Raw genomic sequence first — 22,325 nt, forward strand, 5'->3', positions numbered from 1 at the left:
ATGATCCAACACAGGTCCTCCCCACCTCCAAGCAGGCCTGGAGCAGAGGCAGCAAGAATGCAGAGTGCCGCTCTGCTAGGCCCTCCATTTCAATAGCCTCTGCAGGCGTCAGGCCGTCATCTACAAATTTGGTGAGCAGCTTGCGGAGGGGTGCACTGCTCACCAGCACCCTTTCAGGATGACTGGTGAATAAAGCAAAGACAAAAATGTTACTCTACATGGAGAAGATAAATTAAAACCCATAAACTAAACATAAAAATATTGTAACACTGATTAACAGGTCATGAAGAGAATGGGTAATGACCAAACTCTTAAAGAATACTCATCTTCCAGAATTTGTCACTCGGGTACCATACTGCCCATCCCTTTTCAGGGCATATTTTTGCTGGTAGCCCAGGGATGTGCCATCCATGACCACAGCTCTGAGAAGACAAAATCTAATTTGTATATTGAGTTGTAAAGACCATGTAAGGTATAACCACTGTGTGTGTGTGTGTGTGTGTGTGTGTGTGTAAGATTGAACATACGTGTACTTGTCTTTGCAGACAGGGCATTTAAACCCGTCTGCAAAGTCTGCCGTCATCAGATCCATGAAGGACAGGACAGCATCTCGGAACTTCCTGTATGTTATTAGGATGCTCTCGGGAACTGCCCTGTCCAACATGTTGGTGTTGTACACTTCCAAGTAGTTGTACATTGTGGAGCTGGAGATGAAAGAGAGGTGTACCATAAGTGCTTTGAACATTGCTGGTCGGCATGTCCTGATAATGATTGCATGTAATGTCATACCAACCTTGAATTCAGGAAGTGGTAAAAATAGTCCCTAAGGACTTCATGGTGCACTACATATGTGCCCATGTTCAGGAGGAACTCGTCTCCCCCATCAAAATGCTGTTGGTGTCCACATGACTCACATGCCTGTTGATAAACTTTGTGAGAGGGAAGTAGTTTTAATAAGTAAAATAACAAGTGGTTCCCCCCAATGCAATATCAAATACCAAAGTGCCACTTCAAAAGACTACTGCCAAAGTTATTTCAGTTTTACTATTATTTTTACTATTATATTTGTTTTTTGCTTTCTCCCAGTATTTCCATGCACTTCACTGATCTATTATCTATCTGATCTATTATCCATAATATTTCTAGTAACATTACATGCCCTATTCATTGTGTAAACAAAAATGCAGTGGTCATAATGAGAGGCCATTTTGTATTGAATTAGGAGAAAACACCTTTTAATTGTGTTGAGGAACATGAATGCATGTGATGCATTTTCAGTGCAGCTGAAAATAAGATAAAAAGGAAATGATAATGCTATACATACGTATCGCTTTTGCCACCGTGGACTGACTGTAAATATACACGTCTTTAGGTGTGGCAGACATGGCATGGCCACAATCACACCTCCCAACATTGCTTTGGAGGAGTATCACCCCCTCTGAGTTCCTCTCCAGCATAACAAGAGAACGGCTGTAATGTATCTGTATTAAACATAATTAGATATGAATACAAGAAAAGGGAACATTTTCCTGGGTCAGTAGTTTCTTTTTTAAGAACTGATGCACTCCTGTGTGACATCAAAACGGCTGTAGTCATTAAGAAGTCTTAAGTTTGTTCATGCAACTTGTCATTCATCGACCTCTCTCGATACCATTTGTGCACTCTGTATTTGTCTGACATGCCATTATAACTTTTATTTGATTTTTTTTTACATTTATTTCATAGAGGTGACTCATTTCTTTTCTATATAAAGGTAAATGTTTTCATTATGTCATTAATACAGATACCCTCTTGTCGATAGGGAGGTCAAAGGGGATGGGCTTTGAGGACACTGCCAGCTTCCGGACATCCTGATAGGGCCCTCCTCCTCTCAGAGCTGCTCTCACGGCACTCCCCTCAGCACCTGTTGCTTTTAAACAGTCCTGCAGGACTCGCACATGGCCACATTGTGTGTTGCCTCTGTTGCACGTCTGGCACTTCATAGTGCCAGCATGTGCCTTTACTATACCATGCGCTTTGGTCTTAAGCACCACAAAGTGTGAAGGTGCAAAAGGGATCTGCAGAACCATTGACTGAATGGTTTGGGGAAATCATAATAAAAATAAACTTAAGGTATATTTATAGATGATAATATAAGAGCTATTTGTTGTGTGTACAATTGACTTCCTACCTCATTGTAAAGAGAGCATGCATAATTGTGATCTGTAGACAAGGTAAAATTAGTGTTTTATTACCTTTCAAATATATTGACAACAAAAATAATAGTCATCTTCTTACTAGCCTGTTGGTATGGATGTTGTGTAGGCATTTAGACCAGACACACCAAGTTATAAAGATTTAAGTATGAGTAGGAATGTTTGAGGAAGTTTTGAAGTGAGGAGTTGTATTTGTTGTCAAAGCACATATTTCAATACTTCAATAATTACACTATTAATTTAGCAAAGCAACTGTTATTCACGCACTATTTTTTTCTTCAATGATGAAGTATACAAATAATCAGATCAATTGTTATATGTATTCTTGTCATATTTGTTGAACTAAATTGAAGTTCAGAGATAGAAATGTGCATTCAGTAGAGACACTGTAAAGACACGTACAAGTGTACCAAGCTCTGAATGGTTTATTTTATGCAAGTTCACTTGACAACAATAAACAATGTGGAAATAAACATAACATGATGAAGATCAACACCTGTGACAGTTTATTGGATGCAGTTAAGGTATTTAATCTGATTTCTGCACAAAACATTGTACAAAATTACCATTGTTTTGCTCTTAATGCGAAAAGATATTTGATAAATGTATTTCAATTAATTTTCAATGTAATCATAAACATTTAAGTAATAAATTGTACTAAACATAATTGCTTGACAAATGCAACTAGTAGAAGGAAGAGAGACAGGAAATGATAGGGCAGCAGTAAACACAGGATAATGATGACAGTTCCTCAGTGAATCTTTTCAAGGTCAACTTCAATGTTGTTCCATATGGAAATTTGGTATGCAGCAATGATACATCGTCAGAAAAAACACAGTACACAACACTGGCTGAGTGTGGCTTACAGTATCTTGGCTACATTTCAGACGGTAAACTCTGAGAATTATATTGATGATTCTTTTTGGCATGCAGCAACATAGAATACTGTTACATAGAATACATCAACATACTGATGTACAACGTACATACTGACTGATCCATGATCCCTGATATAGTAAATATAGTCCAAATACCCTGACTTGAAAAACATTCCCATACAAAGAATTCTTGCACTGCCATGCTTCTGTCTTCAAATTGTACTATGGCCTAAATTTGGTAGTGAGGCTTCACCTGACAAAGTTAATCACCATTAGCCCCAAAAAAAAGAACATTCCCATAAAGTTTGCAATGCAAGTTGCAAGCAAGTGACATCTTCGTTGAAAACAAAAGCCAGCTTAATCTTCTAACCTCAACTCCCTTGAAAATGGTAGGGGTGACATTGAAAATGCTGTAAATAAAGCAAAACCCCAAGAAAACCCACAGGAAAGTGGTATGAATATGGTTCATCTTGGGCTGAAACACTTGTTTACAAGTGCCAGAAGTTAGTTGGGCTACTTACTACACAGGTACGCAGCAGTTCTCAAAAACAATGGTTTAATACTGATTCAGTAAAAGCCTCCATGCATTGGAAATGTGCAAATATGCTTATTTCCACCTTATATGCAGAGTGTGTGGCTCAGTGGTCTAAGGGGTTAGGCTGGCAATCGTAAGATGGCTGGTTCGAGTCGCAGATGATAAATTAAAAGTACTAATTAAAAAGGTATATATTGTGTGTGTGGGGGAATTTGGTGTGTGTGTGTGTGTGTGTGTGTGTGTGTGTGTGTGTGTGTGTGTGTGTGTGAGGTTATGGGGTCAAAGGGGTGGGGATCCTTCGAAAGTATATAAAGGAAGAAATTCATGATTATACATACACACAGAATAACAATCACACAGCAGTCCTCTGAACACCCTGGACACAAAAGCGAGGCGGTTAAGTCCTGAAATCTTGTTAATATTAGGACAGTATAAAGATAAAGGGAACTAAGAAGTCAAGCAATGATCATGTCTTGTTTAGTTCCAACCCTACAGGAAAAAAATCCTACTACCACCACCAACACCACCGACACCGACACCGACACCAACACCAACACCAACACCGACACCGACACCGACACCGACACCAACACCAACACCGACACCAACACCGACACCAACACCAACACCAACACCAACACCGACATCAACAACAACACCGACACCAACACCAACACCGACAAACACTACCACAACAACAACATATGGAACTCGAACAGTGGCCATTCTGTATATCCAAGGTTGCTTAGTGAAGGACTAGGCCTGAAGATAAGGAACGTTTCTTGTAAACGGTTCTTGAGGCAGGATGACAGAATTGATATTGAAACAAAGAATATCAAGAACAAAATTGATGAATTAACATACACACAGACAAACAGTCACAAACCCATTCTCTCACACACCCAAAACAGTCCTTTGAGAACTTGGAAACAGCCTGGAAAATATCTTGGACAAAGGGGACAGTAAAAAAGCAGCAAGTAGCAGTTAACATGATGTAAGTTGTATTTCAAGGAAGGAAGAACAAAACAAGAGTAAAGTGAAATGAATTGGAAATAATTGGTTGAAGTAATTGGAATTACTTAGAAATATTTAAAATTACATGCATTTAGTTTAAATTAATAAGAATTATATCATGCATTTCTATTGTGTTACTTGCTTTGTTATTTTACTTAACTGTTAGAGAATTTATCATGCGGGATGTGTGGGATAGACAAGGCTTAATGCAAACATAGTTGTGCCTGTTGAGTAATGGCGTAATCATTTATTTTCTAATCTAAGCACCAGCAAAGCACCTATAAACTTTAAGCGATATATTGTATATCAATACTTCTGAAGTAAGGCGTGATAGTAAGTCTGTCTCCCATTTAAAGGAAACAGATTCAGTACAGCTTCATTTTTTTAACTGAGGAGCAGTTACTGGAGTTGAATGAATTAGATTATAAATGGAATTGCATGCTCAACATTAAAAAGCAGACTTATTTTTTCTCTGTCATAGTTAGTTATACTATATGAAGGGTGTATAAAATAACACACATTACATTTTGTAAAATTCTAAATAAACAAAGGAGCTTAGTATAAGATTTCTTGTATTCGAATCTTAGAAAATTAGAATCTTAGAAAATTAAGCTAACAACTACACAATAAAAAATAACCAGTACATTACCATCTTCCTGATTCATAGGCACATCGGGCACATTTAAATTGTGTAGGACTCGTGTCAGGGCCTTGACATGGATGCAGCTGGTCTCTAAATGAGTATCCAAAGACACATTTCAACAGCTGCTACACAATAGTACCATACTATCCATATTAATACATTAACAATCAAATTATGAATTATAATTAATCCATCTAATTACTACAAATTACACTTAAATGTCAAACAGGATATAAATGAATACCATGAAAGGACTGCTCCAAGTGGTCAGAGAGAGCTTCCACAAGCCTCCCATGGTGGAAGTCGCAGGAGCATTTATAAATATAAGAGCTGCTCCCTTCAAACACAACAGCCCTCCTTTCCACGACCATCAATTTCTCGTTCTAGTTAAGAAAAGCATTTAAGCAATCAATTATCACATTTTGCAGATTTGGAGGTGTTGAAAATGTTATAAGATTGCAATGCAAAGGAGCACATCCAAATGAGTCAGTGTACATGTATTTAACAAAAAGAATATAGGTATTTTATGGAGATATAAAATAGATATTATTAACTAGGCTAAACAACAATATCAAAGTGGACATGAAAAATATATGATTAACTATTTACATCCAAACACTTTGTCACCGTGTTGAAGTGGTTGAGGACAAATATGGTCCCACCACCAATCACCAACACTCGCTCTGTCTCCAGCAGTAAACATTGATAGAAATCAATGTCTGTGAATGGTACCTGTAAAACCATACACAGGAGTTTAAGTTGCATGTAGTTAATTTATCTTATGAAGTAATCTTCATAATAGCAAAAGTGTATACTGTAAATACAACATCTAGTGTTTCCCCCTGGTGGGACGGGGTGGCGTGGGGAGTGTGTGTGTGTGTGTGTGTGTGTATTTGGACTAAATAAACTGTTGTTGCTTATTGAAATGTACTGTTTTCTTTACCACATTTTCCTCCTCAGGGTTTTCCTCAGGAAGCTCATCACCCCCTCCCTCCTCATCACTCCCTCCTGACACCCCATCCAGAGGATCACTCCCCTGGTGTGGATGAGTAGCTGAGGTGTGCCCGTGGTGTGCCTGTGGTGTGGCTGGTGTAGAGCCCCCCTCCTGTTCTGACCTCTTTCTGTGATCCTTGTCATAAACAAGATCATTAATATAATCAACTAAATTGTACATATCTATTATCTGAACAACAGACCATCACATCACCATAACTTATTGTACAAGGGATGTACTGATCCAGTATGTTCACCAATATTGTAACACATATTTCTGTAAATAGAATATAAGACACTTACAGATTGCTTGCGCTTTAGCTTTGGGAAGGCACTGAGGTTGTAGTACGACCTTCCAGACCCCTGGCTGAGTGCCACTGAGGCACGTCGTTTTGGAGGACACTCTGTAATATAATCGCATTATGCAAAGGCACATAAAGTCACATCTACACAGGGTCAATACAAATAGCTGCGGGTAAATAGATATGGAGGAGGAGTTAAGGAGGAATTAAATTAATTTCCTTTCATTTGTTTTGATCGCTTTGGTTTTGAGAGGAAATGAAGCCACTGTATTGAAGAAACAGACAGGTGACCATACCAATCACATCTTACTCAGAAAAACAACAGATTTATGAATTACCTTCAGTATTCTCAGCCATACTTTGGGGTAGAAACACACACAAATAAAGTGCATTAGTTATTGTGTGTACATGCCTTGATTTAAAATCTCTGTCATAATAACTTGACAATGTTTTTATACATTTCAATGAACCTACCTGACAAAACGGTACAAAAACACAACGAGAAAGAGAGAGAGAGAGAGAGAGAGAGAGAGAGAGAGAGAGAGAAAGTAGCTCTTAAAAGAGCTGTTTTTGCTTCTTTCTTTCAGTGTGTGTGTGTGAGGGATTGGTGGAATGTGTGTGCAAAGTGTTGTATAAAGATGACGCTAGGCAGTGATCAATCAGGCAAATCTGGAGGGGGGGAAGCAAAATTTAAAGAATCAATGTAAAAATGCATGTAAAAGTTAGCCAAGACTGCGTAATAACTCGATAAACCGACAAAAATTTTCAGTCCCCCGGCTCCCAGACTGCATGCTTCATGGTAGTCTGCTGAAGAACTTTAAAACAATACCTCGTAGCTGTCAAACTATTCGTTTTATGACTGACATAAACATGCAACCTTAGAGTGCACTGTGTTTACACAACGGAAAATGAGTACTTGCCGGTCAATGTGGTATTTTCTCTTAATATTACAGTTTCTAAATTGCAATGACAAAAGGCTGCGACTTACCTCGGCGATTGAAAGGCGCGCAATAAATTACGTAGCCGTAGATTGCGATTCCTTGACCTATCACATTGCATCCCACACATACGTAGGCACGTAAAATCCACGTTGCTTCCGTGTTCTGAGTGTGGTTGTGGCCCAGTAACCAGGACTGCGTTATACCTCCTGCTTTCAGGTGGTAATTGATTAGACCAGGTGGTACAGCGCTTAAATAAGCCAGCTGACTAGAGGACAGGAGAGCGGTCTGTTTGAAACGGTGAATCAGGAAGTTGGTGTGTCGGTGGTGCATAGCGGAGATTGTAAGTTTCTTTTAGACTGTTCAGCTCCTATTTATGTTTAACTCTTGTATTCATGTGTTAGTGCTTGACTTGGCCAACTGTTTGTTTTGTAGCTCAGCCTGGGGCGCGTGACTACGAACCTCATGCTGCACAGAAACTTCGCTACGATAGAGAGTACACAGCGACTAGTACATCCACACTGGTTTTAAGAATGTAAGTTACTATCTCCCTTTTCCCTGGTTGATACGAAGCTTAGTACTTATAGGTCTGACTCTTTCCTGTTTGTCATTATCCAGACAGAAGCTACGCTGACATCGGAGAGTGTATACAGCTTGTTTACTATCCATACTGGTTCAATTACGTTAAAACTAAAGCGAGTGCATACAGCTCGTATCTCCTCCACACTGGCTTTAAGAATGTAAGTTAATTGGCTGTGTTTACGTAGCAATACAAATTGTTGCTTTTAAAATAAGGCATCTGACTTTCTCCTATATGCCATTGTTTCCATAGTTAGCTAGGGGAGAGCGGGGTTAGATGTCACACGGGTAAGTTGTCACATGTGTTAGATCTCAGCCACTCAAGGGCACTGGTCAAAACTGTTAATACAGAAATGATCAGAATTAGTGTCAGAGGTCATCTACGTTGGAATTTAAAATGAAAGATTTATTACCTTGATGTGAGACAACTTTAACTGTTTTTCATGTCTAAAAGTAAATTGAGACATTCAGTCTTTTTCTTCTAACTCATTACACAATGGGTTGACAATAAAATAATTAGTACCATTTAGAAGTATAAAGAGAGCTACAATTCAGTTACCTTTCATCATAGCTACTCTAAAACATGTGGCTGCTGGCCATCAAAAGAGCTAGCAATGTCAGTTGGGGTTGGTTGTCACATTTTTTGTGGGGTTAGTTGTCACATGTTGGCCTATGGACTCTTCAGTATTTCATTATATCATCATATTACCTTGGTTTCAATAGGGATTTAATCTAAATAGTCTAAAAAACAACTTAAAACATAAAATACTAATGAAAAGAACATACCTGATGTTTCCTGTTCATGTTCTCAACGCATAAGATGTATGTAGTTTTGCATTTCAATGAAATTAAACTTTTTACATTATTTTTAAGAATGTATCAATTTTTCATTTTTATCCCATTGGAATAACATTGGGACAACTAACCCCATAGCGTGTGACAACCTACCTCGTGATGGGGATGGTTGTCACATTTGCGCAAGGTGCATTTGACAGCCCACATCCTTCTAACTGACTGGATTCAAGCAGATCAAGGTCCCTCCATTTGTACCTAACACATGAGGCTTCCTTTGTGTCCTGAAAGGGAATTTGTGCAGGACACGGTTTTTGTGGAAACTAATTAAGTAAAAAGTGTGACATCTAACCCCGCTCTCCCCTACTAGAGCATCTGCAGCTCACGGTAACCAGCTGACTGCAGTTTCACATCTAAAGTGAGGTATGCCTCAATTTTGGCGTGAATATCTATAGCTTACGCCACTATTTAACCTGGCAAAGCATTATATTGTATCAATGCTTTTGATTGCAGGAGGACTGCCTTCGTCGGTTCAGCCAGCCACTGTTTTTCCTGAACTTGTAACTGTTTCATTGTTTACTTGTGTGTGTTGTGTAACCTATGTGACGGAATCTAGCCTGTCTGCGTCACGACTGTCTTGTGCTCCGCCATCAGTGGAGGCCAGCCTGTCATAGTTTTACCGTCCATAATATCCGTTTGTCTCTGTGTGTGTCTGTTTAATGTCTGTATTTGTGCTCATGTTGTCTTGGCTTAGGGCAGTGTGCAATATTCCCTATATAAACAGCAATTTGTTTGCGGTGTCCATTTGAGTGTGGTGTCTGAAACCCAGTGTAACCTTATCAGTGTATGTTTGTGCACTGTCCATATAGTGTGAAGTGTTGTGGTGTATTCACTCATTCTTCTAGATTGTGCTGTAATTTATGCGGAACATTGTTTGTTGCCCTGGTGCCAAAATTTGCTATTTGTTTAATGTGTGTGTCTTATCTGTTAATAAAAGTATATGTTCTTATAATATCAGCTCCAATACTGTTCCTTCATTGGGCAGCCTGCAATACAGATTGGTAAAGTGTAGATTCCCTGGTTAATGTGCATAAAGACACCCTGTTGGTCACACAAACATGCGTTGTTAGTTGTGTGTGGCGCATGAGATTCTAGGCGCCAATCCCGTTTACAGAGCTATTCATGTCACAGCCTACATTTTGTTAAAAGAAGACTTAATTTGGTGTTTGGAAGCAGCAATATCTCACTTGTAATAACACGCTAACGCAAAACGGTAGAAACACACCGCACACGTTATAAATAATCTATTGCTATGGACTACCTTTCACAGCAGTTGGTTTTTCAAAATAAAAGTCCGACATCTCTATAAAACAATTTACATAATTTTCCCGTGCCAATATTGCAGGCTGTGGCGCACTTGTGGCCAAATAAATCACATCATTCGAACCCTTTTCTGGAGCTCTTCGTATCACAGCCCAAATTTTTGGAAATAAGACTTCATTTGGTGTTTGGGGACCACTTGAAATATTTCACTTGTAATAACACGCTAACGCAAAGCACTAGAAGTACACCACAAACGTTATAAAGAACCTATTGTGGACTACCTTTCACAGCAGTTGGTTTTTCAAAATAATAGTCCTACTGCTGTATTCAACAATGCACACAATATTCCCATGCCAATATTTCAGGCTGTGGTGCACTTGTGGCCAAATAATTCACACCATTCGAACCCTCTTCTGTAGCTTTTCGTATCACAGCCCATATTTTTTGGAAATAAGATTTCATTTAATTTGTAATAACACGCTAACGCAAAACAGTAGAAGTACACCGCAAACGTTATAAAGAATCTAATGCTATGGACTACCTTTCACAGCAGTTGGTTTTTCAAAATAAAAGTCCTACATCTCTATTCAACAATTTACATAATTTTCCAATGCCAATAGTTTCACGCTATGGTCACTTGTGGCGTTTTAGTTGTATTTCCAAAAAATATGGGCTGTTAAACAAAGAGCTCCAAAAGAGGGTTAGAATGGTGTGATTTATTGAGCAACAAGTGCACCACAGCCTGAAATATTGGCATTGGAAAATTATGTCAATGTTTGTATAGGGAAATAGGACTTTTACTTTAGAAAACCAACTGCTGTGAAAGGTAGTCTATAGCAATAGTTTCTTTATAACATTTGCAGTGTGTTTCTACTGCTTTGCGTTAGCATGTTATTACAAGTGAAATATTTCAAGTGGTCCCCAAACACCAAATGAAGTCTTATTTCAAAAATGATGGGCTGTGAAACGAAAAGCTACAGAAGAGGGTTCGAATGGTGTGAATTATTTGGCCACAAGTGCACCACAGCCTGAAATATTGGCATGGGAATATTGTGTGCATTGTTGAATACAGCAGTAGGACTATTATTTTGAAAAACCAACTGCTGTGAAAGGTAGTCTACGGCAATAGATCGTTTATAATGCTTGCGGCGAGCTTGTACTGTTTTGCGTTAGCGTGTTATTACAAGTGAAATGTTACAAGTGGCCCCCAAACACCAAATGAAATAATTATTTCCAAAAATATGGGCTGTGATACGAAGACCTCAAGAAGAGGGCTAATATGGTGTCATTTATTTGGCCACAATTGCGCCACACCCTGAAATTTTGGCGTGGGAAAATTACGTCAATTGTTTTTATAGAGATGTAGGACTTTTATTTTGAAAAAATAACTGCTGTGAAAGGTAGTCCATACCAATAGATTCTTTATAATGTTTGCGGTGTGCTTGTACTGTTTTGCGTTAGCAAGTTATTACAAGTGAAATGTTACAAGTGGCCCCCAAACACAAAATTAAGTCTTATTTCCAAAAAATATGGGCTGTGATATGAAGAGCTGCAGAAGAGGGTTCGAATGGTGTGCATTATTTGGCCACAAGTGCACCACAGCCTGAAATATTGGCATGGGAATATTGTGTGCATGTTGAATACAGAAGGGGGACTATTATTTTGAAAAACCAACTGCTGTGAAAGGTAGTCCAGAGCAATAGGTTGTGTATAACGTTTGCGGCGTGCTTCTACTGTTTTGCGTTAGCATGTTATTACAAGTGAAATATTGTGGCTTCAAAATACCAAATGAGGTCATCTTTTCACCAAATGTGGGCTGGAGACCTCTGTAAACGGGATTTAATTGTGTGATTTATAAGCCTAGAATCTTAGATGTGTGCGACACACGATTAACAAGCAACGTTGTAACAGTACATCAATTCAGTCGAATGTCTGCCGAATATCCAAAATCATTCTAATTTTACCGCACTACCTAAATCTGTGAGCATTCCTTGTTACTGAGTATTCGACTATTTGGTGTGTGTGTGTGTGTGTGTGTGTGTGAAGATGGACGAGATTGCTCAGCAAATGGACAGGAATCACAAGCAAGCCTGCATCAATCTGGAGAAAGCCACTCAATTCATAACACAAGTATTACAGGTAAGAGGACACGCACACACACACAATGTAGGCTACAGTTATCTCTACCATCTTCCCGTCTCTAGAACCTCACAAATCCTCTCTCCACAATATACCTCCATTGTTAAGGTAATCATCAGTGGCTAAGTAGCCTATCACTGGTGTGATATTGAATGATAAATATTGTTTTCTAAACACAGTTCAGGGAGCCCACAAAGATGACTGGCAGCTGTCACTCACCCCACTTCTGTATTCAAAGACATAAACCTTCCTTAATTGTCTAACATCATGCCTAACAAGCCATCCCACCTTCTCTGCTTTCTTCTCCATTTCACTCGTAGCTTTTAAGTTCACATGGCCCTTTATCCACAGAGGATGTGAAGTGATCATAACACACAAAATCTTTACATTTACATGTATTCATTTAGCAGACGGTTTTATCCACAATGACTTTTGTCAATTATATTACAAAGACCATTCTTCCCAGAGCAACTTGGGGTTACATTCCTTGCTCAAGGGCACAACAGTGGAAGCCAGGAATTGAACCCACAACAAAACCTTACCTTAGCTCAGCCCGGCTCCTTAGCCACTAGTCTATGGTGGGCTAGGTAACAGGTCCACATATGTCTTAAAATCTGTATTTTTTCACCACTGGGTACCGGACAGAAAGTGGTCTACCAGGTACAGTGGGAATGAGTTAATTTCTTGTTAACGTGGTTTTTCTTAAATTCTGGGACCAGGATTAGCACCGCCCCCTTTCCTATTAGCATCTCAGCACCACGGCCAGCTACCAAGCCATACATACACTAGCGCTCTAAATCAAGCATGGTGATGGTCAAACTAGTGAACATGTCTTTTGTGTGTGTGTGTGTGTGTGTGTGTGTGTGTGTGTGTCAGCATGAAGTAGTGAGGAATCAGGAGCTCTGCGTGCTGATCTGTCGTCTGGAGGAGAGGGAGGCGGAGGCTAGTCGGAGCTTGACAGAGCAAGTGGATTCAAACCGGCAGCTGAGACTTCAGACCGATGAGCTGCAGAAACGCCTGGAGACGAAAGACAACTCACTTACACAAGCCAACCAGGTTTGTGTGATCTAGTATGTATGTGTGTGTGGATGTGTGGATGTTCAATCATATATGCCAGCACGGTGTGTGTGTGTGAGTGTGAGAGAGAGAGAGCATGTACGTGTGCCAGTTTCAGTACAGCTTTCAACTTTGTTTCAACACTAATCAGGAGTGTATTAGGCCTAGTGTATTTGTCTGTTGTGTGATTGTGTATGTGTGATTGTGTATGTGTGATTATACAGACTGTGGCTTTGCTAAGGAATGAACTCAGGGTCCTACGTCGGCAGCTCCAGAAACTTCAGTGTAAAGATGGGTATGCATACAGTCACAGACATCTTTGGTCTCTTTCTCTCGCTCTCTCTCTCTCTCTATCACATACACACACACAATTCCATACAGTAATGTTAAGAATCACATGTAAACTGTGAAGTGTAAAAGTCAAACAAAAGTCATAACTGTAAATCATTGTGCATTGTCAAAATAATGTGTGCTTCTTCTTATTATTATTCATTACATTGGGAAACATTATGTATTCTTTCAAGAAACTGTAGGCCATTGTTGTTCTGATGTTGGTGCTTCTTTATATGTATTGGCTCCATACGCAGTTACACCCACACCTACACACATGCATGTTAAAAGGTAATATTTACTTTGGGGATCTTTTGCTCAGTAGAGCTCCCTAGTGGAAAACAGCTGTAATGGCCCTCTAAACTCATCGATTTTCCTGATGGTAAACTTCCAATGTCTTTCTTACCCATTTGACCTTTTAACTTCTCCTCTAGGAAATTCCAGGACGGGAATGAATGGCTGGAGGGTGGGGAGAGCAAGGTCAAGGCTGAGGTAAACACACACACACACACACACACACACACACACCTGACTGTTTTATCTCCTGCTAATGGTCTGTTGGTCAGGTCTCTTCTGATGGCGAGAGTCCGACGGTCTTGTTTGATGATCAGAAGCTGCTGGAGGGTCCACTTTCTGGGATTAAAGAAAAAGAAGATACACATGGTTCTGATGATCATGGATATGGAGAGCATAGGCAGTCTGGTAACGCACATGCACACACACACACTCACACTCACACAAACACATACACACAGAGATGCTAACACAGACACATACTTACAGGAATGCACACCCGCACACACACAGACTCACAGAAAAAACTCAATCATTGCCCCACATTAATTAGAAGTGGCTATTGTCTGTGAGACCGTATTACACAACAATATCATAAACTATATCATGACTAACCAATCTGTGATGATGTAAAATGGTTAGTACATATACTTGCCAAGGTTTCATTAAAAAGCAATAATAATTTATGGATATAAATCACCTTTCTTTCTGATTTTTGTTTGGTGCAGTTAAACGAATGGAATGTGGTGGCAGGTGTTTGTTTGCAAAGGGTTTTACAGTTTGAATGTGACTTAGCAAATGATAATAAAACAGTTTAACTGTTCATTTTAATCTATCTAAATATGAATTATTTTCTATTCAAGCAGTAGAAACAGCCGACCCTGGAGCAGAAGAGACCATCTCTGCAGCTGAATACATCAAAACAGAACTGATCGAGGTACAGTATTTGGAGTCTATTCTATTTTGGAGAAAATTTCAAACTAAGAGCCTAATATTCTGGGGATAAGGCTTCTTGAGTTGAGTTGATCTGGATTGAGCAAACAGGAGTCCTGAAAGTTCAAAATAAGCTACAGCTACACCTACAGCTATCCTGCATGATTAGCCCTAGTAACCCAAACAGTTTTGAATAGATTTGCGCAGTATGGTCATGATGCTAATCAGATTTGATAGTGTTTAAGCATGTTGTCTTCAAACCATAGACTGTAAAAAAATCAAAACAATTCCTGCACGATAGCATTTTAATTGGTGAGCACTGAGCAGGCAGAGGAGGGGTGGGTCCGGAAGGAGAGAGAAAAAGGGCAGAGGCTGCATTCGCACAGCAGCACAACTTAACTGAATGTCCTGAATTTAAATAGGACAAGTTGTGTGGTGGTCAATGTTGAATTTGTGGCGGTGCACCACTGGCGGTGGGAAACACTGTTAAAGTTAAAGCTTGAAGGTTTGACAGATTACAAATTGTCCAAATTTCCCCTTGACAAAATTCGATCATTACTACAGTTTTTAAATTCCACCAGTGTTTTTCTTTAATGTGCTTTAGGAAGAAGAGGGCCAATCAAACATGAGCCCAATCCTCCGGTTGGAGATGGACCTCCCCTCTGACGACCCCGTGTCTCTGGCCCAGTTATGTGGGGGGTCGGTGGGGCTGGTGGACTGGGCTAGAGTACAAGGACAGCGAGGGATGGAGGAAGAGATGAGGAGATGGAAGAGTGATGGAGACCAGTCTGAGAACCGTAAGAGCTAACACCAAACACACACACACACACACCCACACTCATACACATACATAGCTGAATGCCCATTCACTGACACCATAGTAAAGGTTCTGCCCCTTTGTGTTTGGTTTATGAACCACTAAACACCATACCCAATAACTCTGACATTGATGTGTTTCTGTGTGTCGTGTCTTTTTATGGTGAAATGGAAAGGGCCTTGTGCATCATCCTTTGCTGACCCCTTGGAGAACCCTACTTCCAGTTGGACGCAGCAGACCGTTGCTTCCTCCAGTTCTTCCACAGAGCTAGAAGAAGGCCGAAGTTTCTCCTATCCTCCATCTGACAAAAGCTTCAGCTCCCAGCTCAAGGTGCACCAGCGCATTAACTCTGCACAGAGACAGCACCATTGTGTTTTGTGTGGCCAAAGCTTCCACTATGTGGGCAATCTCATCAAACACCAGCGCACTCACACCGGAGAGAGACCGTATCACTGCATCGAGTGCGGGAAGAGTTTCAATCGCGAGGATAGTCTCAAAAGACACTACCGGCTCCACACAGGAGAGAGACCGTACCACTGCTCTCAGTGCGGCAAAAATTTCACTCAACTTGGAAGTTTAAGGACACACCAGAACATCCACAGGGGAGAGAGGCCGTACCACTGCACTCAGTGCGGCAAGCGTTTCACTCACATCGGCAACCTCAAAATACACCAGCGCATTCACACAGGAGAGAGACCGTACCACTGCATTCAGTGCGGGAAAAGCTTCACTCATGAGGGAAATCTCAAAACGCATCAGCGCATTCATACAGGAGAGAGGCCGTTTGACTGCACTCAATGTGGCAAGAGGTTTTCCACAAAGGGAAATTTAAAAAAACATGAGCTTAAGCACACTGGGGAAAATCTGTAGACCTGCCCCACATCAAGTGGCAGAGGTGTTTCTGTTAGACTGCAGACTTTAAGGTGTATTCCACAATTGCAATGCAATGCACTTTTTGTCAAATTCGGCTAATTAGTCTTCACTGCCTGTTCTGCTGAAAAAACGAAACTTCTGTTGTTGATGTATAGTCCTGGACTGGCGTCACACTATCCGTCAGTTCTTAGGTATCCATTGACAGGCAGTCTTAGGTATCCATCCACACTTTTTTTTAAAACTTCCACCCTTTTCTCTTTTCTCAGACTACTCGCAGAGGATGTCTGACAGTCTGACAGCCTAACAGCAAAATCAAACAGTCGCCTCATAACAGTTTCACCTCAACACCAAACAATGTCAGAGTACTGATCCAATGTGTGATTTAAGTGTTTCCTTAATTTTTTGAGCAGTATACATTATATTTACTACAAAGATGTACACCAAGAGAAGATATCGATGTTACCAAGTTGGATAAATCTTATTTAAAGGTGCTCTAAGCGATGCCACACGTTTTTTTAGGCTAAAACATTTTATTTCACTTACTGCAAACATCACCTAACCAACCGCTAGCTGTCTGTGTCCTGAATACACTGTAAAAAAACGTGATCTTTGTGGACAGCCCAGGCTCCAAAAACGGCAACAAAAACAACCTGGACAAACCTAGCCCATAAAAACATAACAAACTGTTCCAGCAAATCACAGATGAGATGCGCGTTTAGGAGAGTTTCAATTGCATGGGAGCAGCACGGAAGGGAGGGGGAGGAAGTAGGGAGCTAGCTCTCTGTTTTGTTTGAAAGTCAACAGAAGTGACATTACCCAGCATCGCTTAGAGCACCTTTAAGCTCTCAGTCTCAAAGCCATGGCCATTTTCATAAGTATTCCATTCAAAACATACCTTATCAATACCATCCCATCCAAGGAACAAAATGTTAAGAATGAAGTTAATCTATGACATGGATTATGAGGAAATAACTGTTAAAAAATTTCCAACAGAGTGTACAGTATAATATAAGTATTACATGTTTCATGGCCACAAGATGACATGCTTTCGGTCTAAAAAATGCATTCCAATGTCATCAGTGCCAGGTAGATTATTGTTTAAGGTACTCTGGGTATCTTCAAGATTAACCTCAGAATAATCCCTAGTCTAGTCAGACATGATACACAAGCAAACCTTGTGCATATTTTTGTGAAGCACCTCTCTCATGTACACAGTTGAATAAATCTACAACCCGATTGAACATCATCTCTGTGACTGTGTCTTCTGTTTACTTTAGTACATTACTCAGCAAATTTCTTAATGACTTCCTGATTAAAGTCAGTTATTTCAGCCATGAATCTCTGACCGCATGGCTAATGCATTCTGTTACTCCTGTCTATGACAGGACAATGCATCTGTGACTCACCTGTCTCATTTAGCCCCATAGTTCCACGCTGACCTTTTTTTTTTAATTATTGTAATTTTCAGTCCAAGTACACAAACAGGCAGAAGCTGGTGAAAATAACAAGAGAATAAGTACAAGTACTTAGAAAATATACATTTAATGAGCAAACTGACAATACAGACAAGAGGTTACGAGGATTTCAGAAGCTTAAAAATGGCACATTGTAGACGTGTATTTATAGCTAAAGGGCATGTTGAGTGTTCATTGTCTAAAGTCCTTTAGAAAGATACAAAAAAGAGGTTTTCTATTGATAAAATTTGCTAGGAAAAGAAGCAGATTAAAGTCCCTATTAGAAATATCACTTTGGACTTTGGGGACACCAAAAATAAATCTTTTTTTAAAGTTAAAGTAAAATCTTTGGAAGTATTTGTACTCACATAGCTCGAAAAAAATCAAGCCAGATGATCCTTGAATATAAGCCTCCCCCCCCCCCCCCCCCAAAAAAAAATAAAAATAAAAAATAAAAAATAAGATCAATTGTTTCTAGGCAACAGACAAAAGGGGAATTCCTCTTTGATACCAGTATGAAATTTACACCGATGATAGTTACAAGGGTAACATTTATGAACAATCTTGAGGGAGACCTCAACAACTTTGTTGCTAATCAAGAAATCTTTTTTTAGAAACCAAAATCTTTTCCAAATGATATTTTCAAACGTATTATTCCAAAAACTGATGCAAGGGGGAACAGAAGAGGGATTGATCTAATTTTCTTGTTCACTAGTTCGCCCTTCTATATGATTGCTTCAGCTAGACTAGAATGTATGGGAGAAGTGCGTGTTTGGCAAGGTAGCTGTCCGTGGTCCTGGAGTGCCTGGAGCGGACATCGCGATAGAGCGATGACCGCTTGCACCCCCCTGTGTAAGGAGGATGAGTAACAGGGCAATTGGTGAAATGGGGGAGGAGGGGGGATGATTTCGCGAACGTCGGAGCGTGTGACGTATGGAAAAGGAGGTCGGCTTAAATAGGCCTACCCTGCGGCAGCAGTGGGCGAGTTAATTGCTGTCAATCATCCCGAAGGCTCCTCCCGAACTTTGTTTAGAAAAACATCATTTCACTAGTTCGCCCTTCTATATGATTGCTTCAGCTAGACTAGAATGTATGGGAGAAGTGCGTGTTTGGCAAGGTAGCTGTCCGTGGTCCTGGAGTGCCTGGAGCGGACATCGCGATAGAGCGATGACCGCTTGCACCCCAAAAGATCACAGAGAAAGGCCGCTACCAACTACATAAGTGCTTGCTGAGCGAGTCGTAAATCCACTAGATTGGAGCGGATGTAAGACTGGTAGGCATCCGAGGACCAACGGCCCAGTATTTTCATTTGTTGCTCCGATAAGCCATTGAGCGCAGCTGTTGTGGCAGCTCCTATCCTGAAGGAGTGTGCGGAGTAGCGATCCGCGGGAAAACCAGATTTGACTAGAATGTTTTTTAAGAGTGTCTGGAATCTGTGGCGAGTGATGGGTAGCCCTTCGTCTGACACGAAGAGCGGGCTAGTAGACGAAGCTTGAGCTGACCGATATGAGATGTAGTGAGATAGGTATTGGAAAGGCTAAAGATCTGAGGCGGAGTTAAAAATGAATATGGAGTGTCCTTTTCGGAACTGATCGGTTTTACTCTGTTTGATGGTAAATCGAATGGTGTCTTGGTCTAGCTGCTCTAGATCTGCGATGCACGGGTGGACATCGGGAATGAAGAGAGACGAAGGGCATGTAAACTCGCTACATCTCAGCAGCCCAAAAAAGGCCAGTATAAACATAACGGAGATGGTGAAATCGGAATGTGGTGATATGAACCCTTTGCGAAGGGTAGCGAGGCAGGTGGCGAGAATGCTTGAGGTAATGGGAAGGCGGGAGTCTTGGGGGACTGGCTGTTGCCTACGGATACCTTTGATTAACAAGCCTATCCTGGTGTCGGAGAAGGAAGGGCATTCGGAGCCGTGGAGGAGTTTGTAGACGAAATGAATGCCAGCTAGGTAGACTCTAATGGAAGAGACTTTGATCCCGAGTGAAGTGTGGGCGTAGGTGATAAATGATGATATGGTGACTGCATCGAAACTGGGAAATGGTAGTGAGTGCTTTGTATGGAACTGTTTGAAGCACGACCAAGCAGTCCAGTAGGACTGCATGGTCCTGGGTGCGAGGGCTTGGAGGGCTAGGTCGGCCGTGATGGGCTGAAGATAGCTGAGGGGGTGGTTTATAGGAAGATGGTCTCCGAAAAGCTGGGGAGTGGAGTAGGGTACGGGTCCGCCTCTGGAGCCAAGCTTCTGAATCTCTGGAAATTAAGACGAGAAAGAGAGTCAGCAATTTCATTGTGGCAACCGGGGACGTGCGCGGCTCTTATAATGAACTGGTAGCTGGCTGCTATCCAGATTAGACGCCTAATAAGAGGGGAAAGCGCATGCGATTTTGAGCGCGAGTTATTTATGACGTGCACTACGGCTTCGTTGTCGCTGTGGATTAGCACGCTCTTGGAGGTCCACTCCTTCCCCCAGAGTAGGGCCGCAATGACTACGGGGTAGAGTTCGAACACGGCTGACGATTCGTTTTCCGTTATTAGCTCTCTGAACTCTAGTGGCCAAGGGGATGCAAACCAGCGCCCTTTGAAAAAGCCTCCGAAGCCTATTGAGGGGGCTGCGTCTGTGTACAACTGGAGGTCTTCTGGAGATGATTGGCAGTCGTCGTAGAACATGCACAGACCATTCCATTCGTCTAAAAACATCCTCCAGAGTTTGAGATCGGCCAGGCACTGGGCATCTAGAGATACTACGTCTTCGAGAGATGGGGTTGCTGAGGCGCAGTTTAGGAGATGCGAGATGAAAGGGCGGCCCTGGGGAATGATTCGCATGGCGAAATTGAGGTGGCCTAGAAGGGAGAGAACTTCTTGTTTGGTGTGAGATGGTGAGGTTATAAACTCGTTCAACAGTAAAGAGATTCTGTCTTTTTTCTCTTTGGGGAGAGATGAAGAGAATTCTTCGGTATCTAAAATGATGCCGAGGAATTCGAGTCTGGATAAGGGACCGCACGTCTTCTCTTCTGAGAGTGGGACTCCCAGTTTGTTGAATACGTCGATTAGCGTAGAAATGCCTAGGGCCGGTGGGTAGGAATGGGGGATAACTACTAGAAAGTCATACAGAAGATGAACGAGAAATGGGAGCTTATAATTATTTAGGAGAATCCAGCACAGGGCTTCTGATAGCGTATCAAAAATTTTGGGACTGCTGCGGCAGCCGAAGGTGAGGCGAACTGCAAAATAGTATCTCCTATGCCATTTGACTCCGAAGAGGTGCCAGAATTCGAGATCAATGGGCATGACTTTGAAGGCTGAGGTGATGTCCGCTTTAGCTAGCCAGCAACGTCTGCCTGCCTTTTTGATCAGAGCGATATCGTCGTCGACGGAGTGGTAGTGCAGCGAGAACTCTTCTAGTGGAATCAAACTGTTAATGCTGGGAGTGGTACTATTGTGCGGAGCTGAGAGGTCGATGATAAGTCTCTTTTTCCCTGAGTATTTGCGCGTAGCTACGCCTATAGGGTTGATCCTGTAGACTGGGAATGGAGGCTTGGTGAACGGACCGATCATAAAACCAGATTCAACCTCTTTGCTTAGGAGTGAGGTGACTACCTCCGGATCTTTGACGGCAGATTGTAGGTTTTTACAAACGAAAGACTCTGTAGGTCTTGCTAAAACACCTGGATGGAACCCATGCGTCAACCCCAAAGTCAAATAGTCACAAAATTCCCTATTTGGATTGGACTGAAGTTCTGAATGGAGAGCGGAAACAATGATTGGAGTAGAGAGGTACTTTTTAAACTATTTATTTATGTTCTTGAGTGCGGAACAGACTGACTTGGCATGGGCGCCTGCGCAGTAGCTGCAAACGTGGAGGTAACGGCAGGAGGATTGGCGACACTGAGCGAAGTTAAATTTTCGGCAGATTTCTCGACCTTTCCAGGAACGCTCGTCCTCTTCCCTGGCTTCTCCTGCCGTAGCATCGGGGATGCGGGGAACATAGGATGAGGATTTAGGGGCTGTGGAGCTGGTGCTGGGGAGTTGATGGTCGGGGTTGACTAGTGGACACTCGGCCGCGCCGTGACTGGGGCTATTGCATAGGGGACAAGATGGCTTAAGTCCTAGAAAAACGCGGTTATGGAGCTCCATATCGAGCGCGCCCCAGTAGGGGTTTTGGTTCCAGAAGCCGACTCTGGCAGCGCATTTAGCTGAAAACAGCTGGTGATATGTGTAGAAATGGGCT

General features: G+C 41.4%; 3 protein-coding genes and 1 long non-coding RNA gene across 5 annotated transcripts; 1 reads left to right on the forward strand and 3 right to left on the reverse strand.

The window, feature by feature from the left end:
• Positions 1-326: 326 nt before the first annotated feature.
• On the reverse strand, positions 327-897 carry LOC143106611 (uncharacterized). The gene is made up of 3 exons (XR_012983709.1): positions 794-897; positions 528-704; positions 327-422 (listed from the first exon to the last, which is right to left on the reverse strand). It is a non-coding gene; the product is annotated as an uncharacterized LOC143106611 (long non-coding RNA).
• Positions 898-2,605: 1,708 nt separating this feature from the next.
• Positions 2,606-7,698, reverse strand: LOC143106766 (uncharacterized). 2 transcript variants are annotated; one of them, XM_076271234.1, is made up of 8 exons: positions 7,549-7,698; positions 7,035-7,229; positions 6,899-6,918; positions 6,562-6,662; positions 6,209-6,394; positions 5,875-5,997; positions 5,510-5,648; positions 2,606-5,355 (listed from the first exon to the last, which is right to left on the reverse strand). In XM_076271234.1, the coding sequence occupies exons 3-8, from the start codon at positions 6,915-6,917 to the stop codon at positions 5,222-5,224; spliced, it is 702 nt and encodes a 233-aa protein (XP_076127349.1). In that variant the 5' UTR covers position 6,918; positions 7,035-7,229; positions 7,549-7,698; the 3' UTR covers positions 2,606-5,221. The 2 variants fall into 2 exon arrangements, with proteins under 2 accessions (XP_076127349.1, XP_076127348.1); XM_076271233.1 differs by having other exon boundaries at positions 7,035-7,698.
• A 55-nt stretch (positions 7,699-7,753) lies between these two features.
• LOC143106765 (uncharacterized) lies at positions 7,754-17,875 on the forward strand. Its single transcript, XM_076271232.1, has 11 exons — positions 7,754-7,841; positions 7,934-8,033; positions 8,121-8,238; positions 12,239-12,331; positions 13,208-13,387; positions 13,612-13,682; positions 14,152-14,209; positions 14,284-14,419; positions 14,875-14,948; positions 15,549-15,741; positions 15,937-17,875. The coding sequence occupies exons 4-11, from the start codon at positions 12,239-12,241 to the stop codon at positions 16,629-16,631; spliced, it is 1,500 nt and encodes a 499-aa protein (XP_076127347.1). The 5' UTR covers positions 7,754-7,841; positions 7,934-8,033; positions 8,121-8,238; the 3' UTR covers positions 16,632-17,875.
• A 2,174-nt stretch (positions 17,876-20,049) lies between these two features.
• LOC143106786 (uncharacterized) lies at positions 20,050-21,781 on the reverse strand. Its single transcript, XM_076271263.1, has one exon. It carries the CDS (start codon positions 21,650-21,652, stop codon positions 20,270-20,272), a length of 1,383 nt encoding a protein of 460 aa, XP_076127378.1. The 5' UTR covers positions 21,653-21,781; the 3' UTR covers positions 20,050-20,269.
• Between the last annotated feature and the right edge of the window lie 544 nt (positions 21,782-22,325).

Source organism: Alosa pseudoharengus, unplaced genomic scaffold (genome assembly GCF_046254945.1).
Source record: "Alosa pseudoharengus isolate Yale_2024_CS ecotype anadromous, Long Island Sound unplaced genomic scaffold, YU_APseudo_1.1 YU_APseudo_1.1_scf_6, whole genome shotgun sequence".
Lineage (NCBI taxonomy): Eukaryota > Metazoa > Chordata > Actinopteri > Clupeiformes > Clupeidae > Alosa > Alosa pseudoharengus.

What these genes read in the sequence shown, in the direction of transcription:
- LOC143106766 (XM_076271234.1), bottom strand. An exon ending in AGCTAAAGCGCAAGCAATCT is followed by an intron (nt 6,395 to 6,561) that starts GTAAGTGTCTTA and finishes GTTTATGACAAG; the next exon opens with GATCACAGAAAGAGGTCAGA. An exon ending in CTTGGAGCAGTCCTTTCATG is followed by an intron (nt 5,356 to 5,509) that starts GTATTCATTTAT and finishes ATACTCATTTAG; the next exon opens with AGACCAGCTGCATCCATGTC.
- LOC143106765 (XM_076271232.1), top strand. Translation starts at nt 12,239, where the DNA reads ATGGACGAGATTGCTCAGCAAATGGACAGGAATCACAAGCAAGCCTGC. An exon ending in CACTTACACAAGCCAACCAG is followed by an intron (nt 13,388 to 13,611) that starts GTTTGTGTGATC and finishes GTGATTATACAG; the next exon opens with ACTGTGGCTTTGCTAAGGAA. An exon ending in AAACTTCAGTGTAAAGATGG is followed by an intron (nt 13,683 to 14,151) that starts GTATGCATACAG and finishes CTTCTCCTCTAG; the next exon opens with GAAATTCCAGGACGGGAATG.
- LOC143106786 (XM_076271263.1), bottom strand. Translation starts at nt 21,652, where the DNA reads ATGATCGGTCCGTTCACCAAGCCTCCATTCCCAGTCTACAGGATCAAC.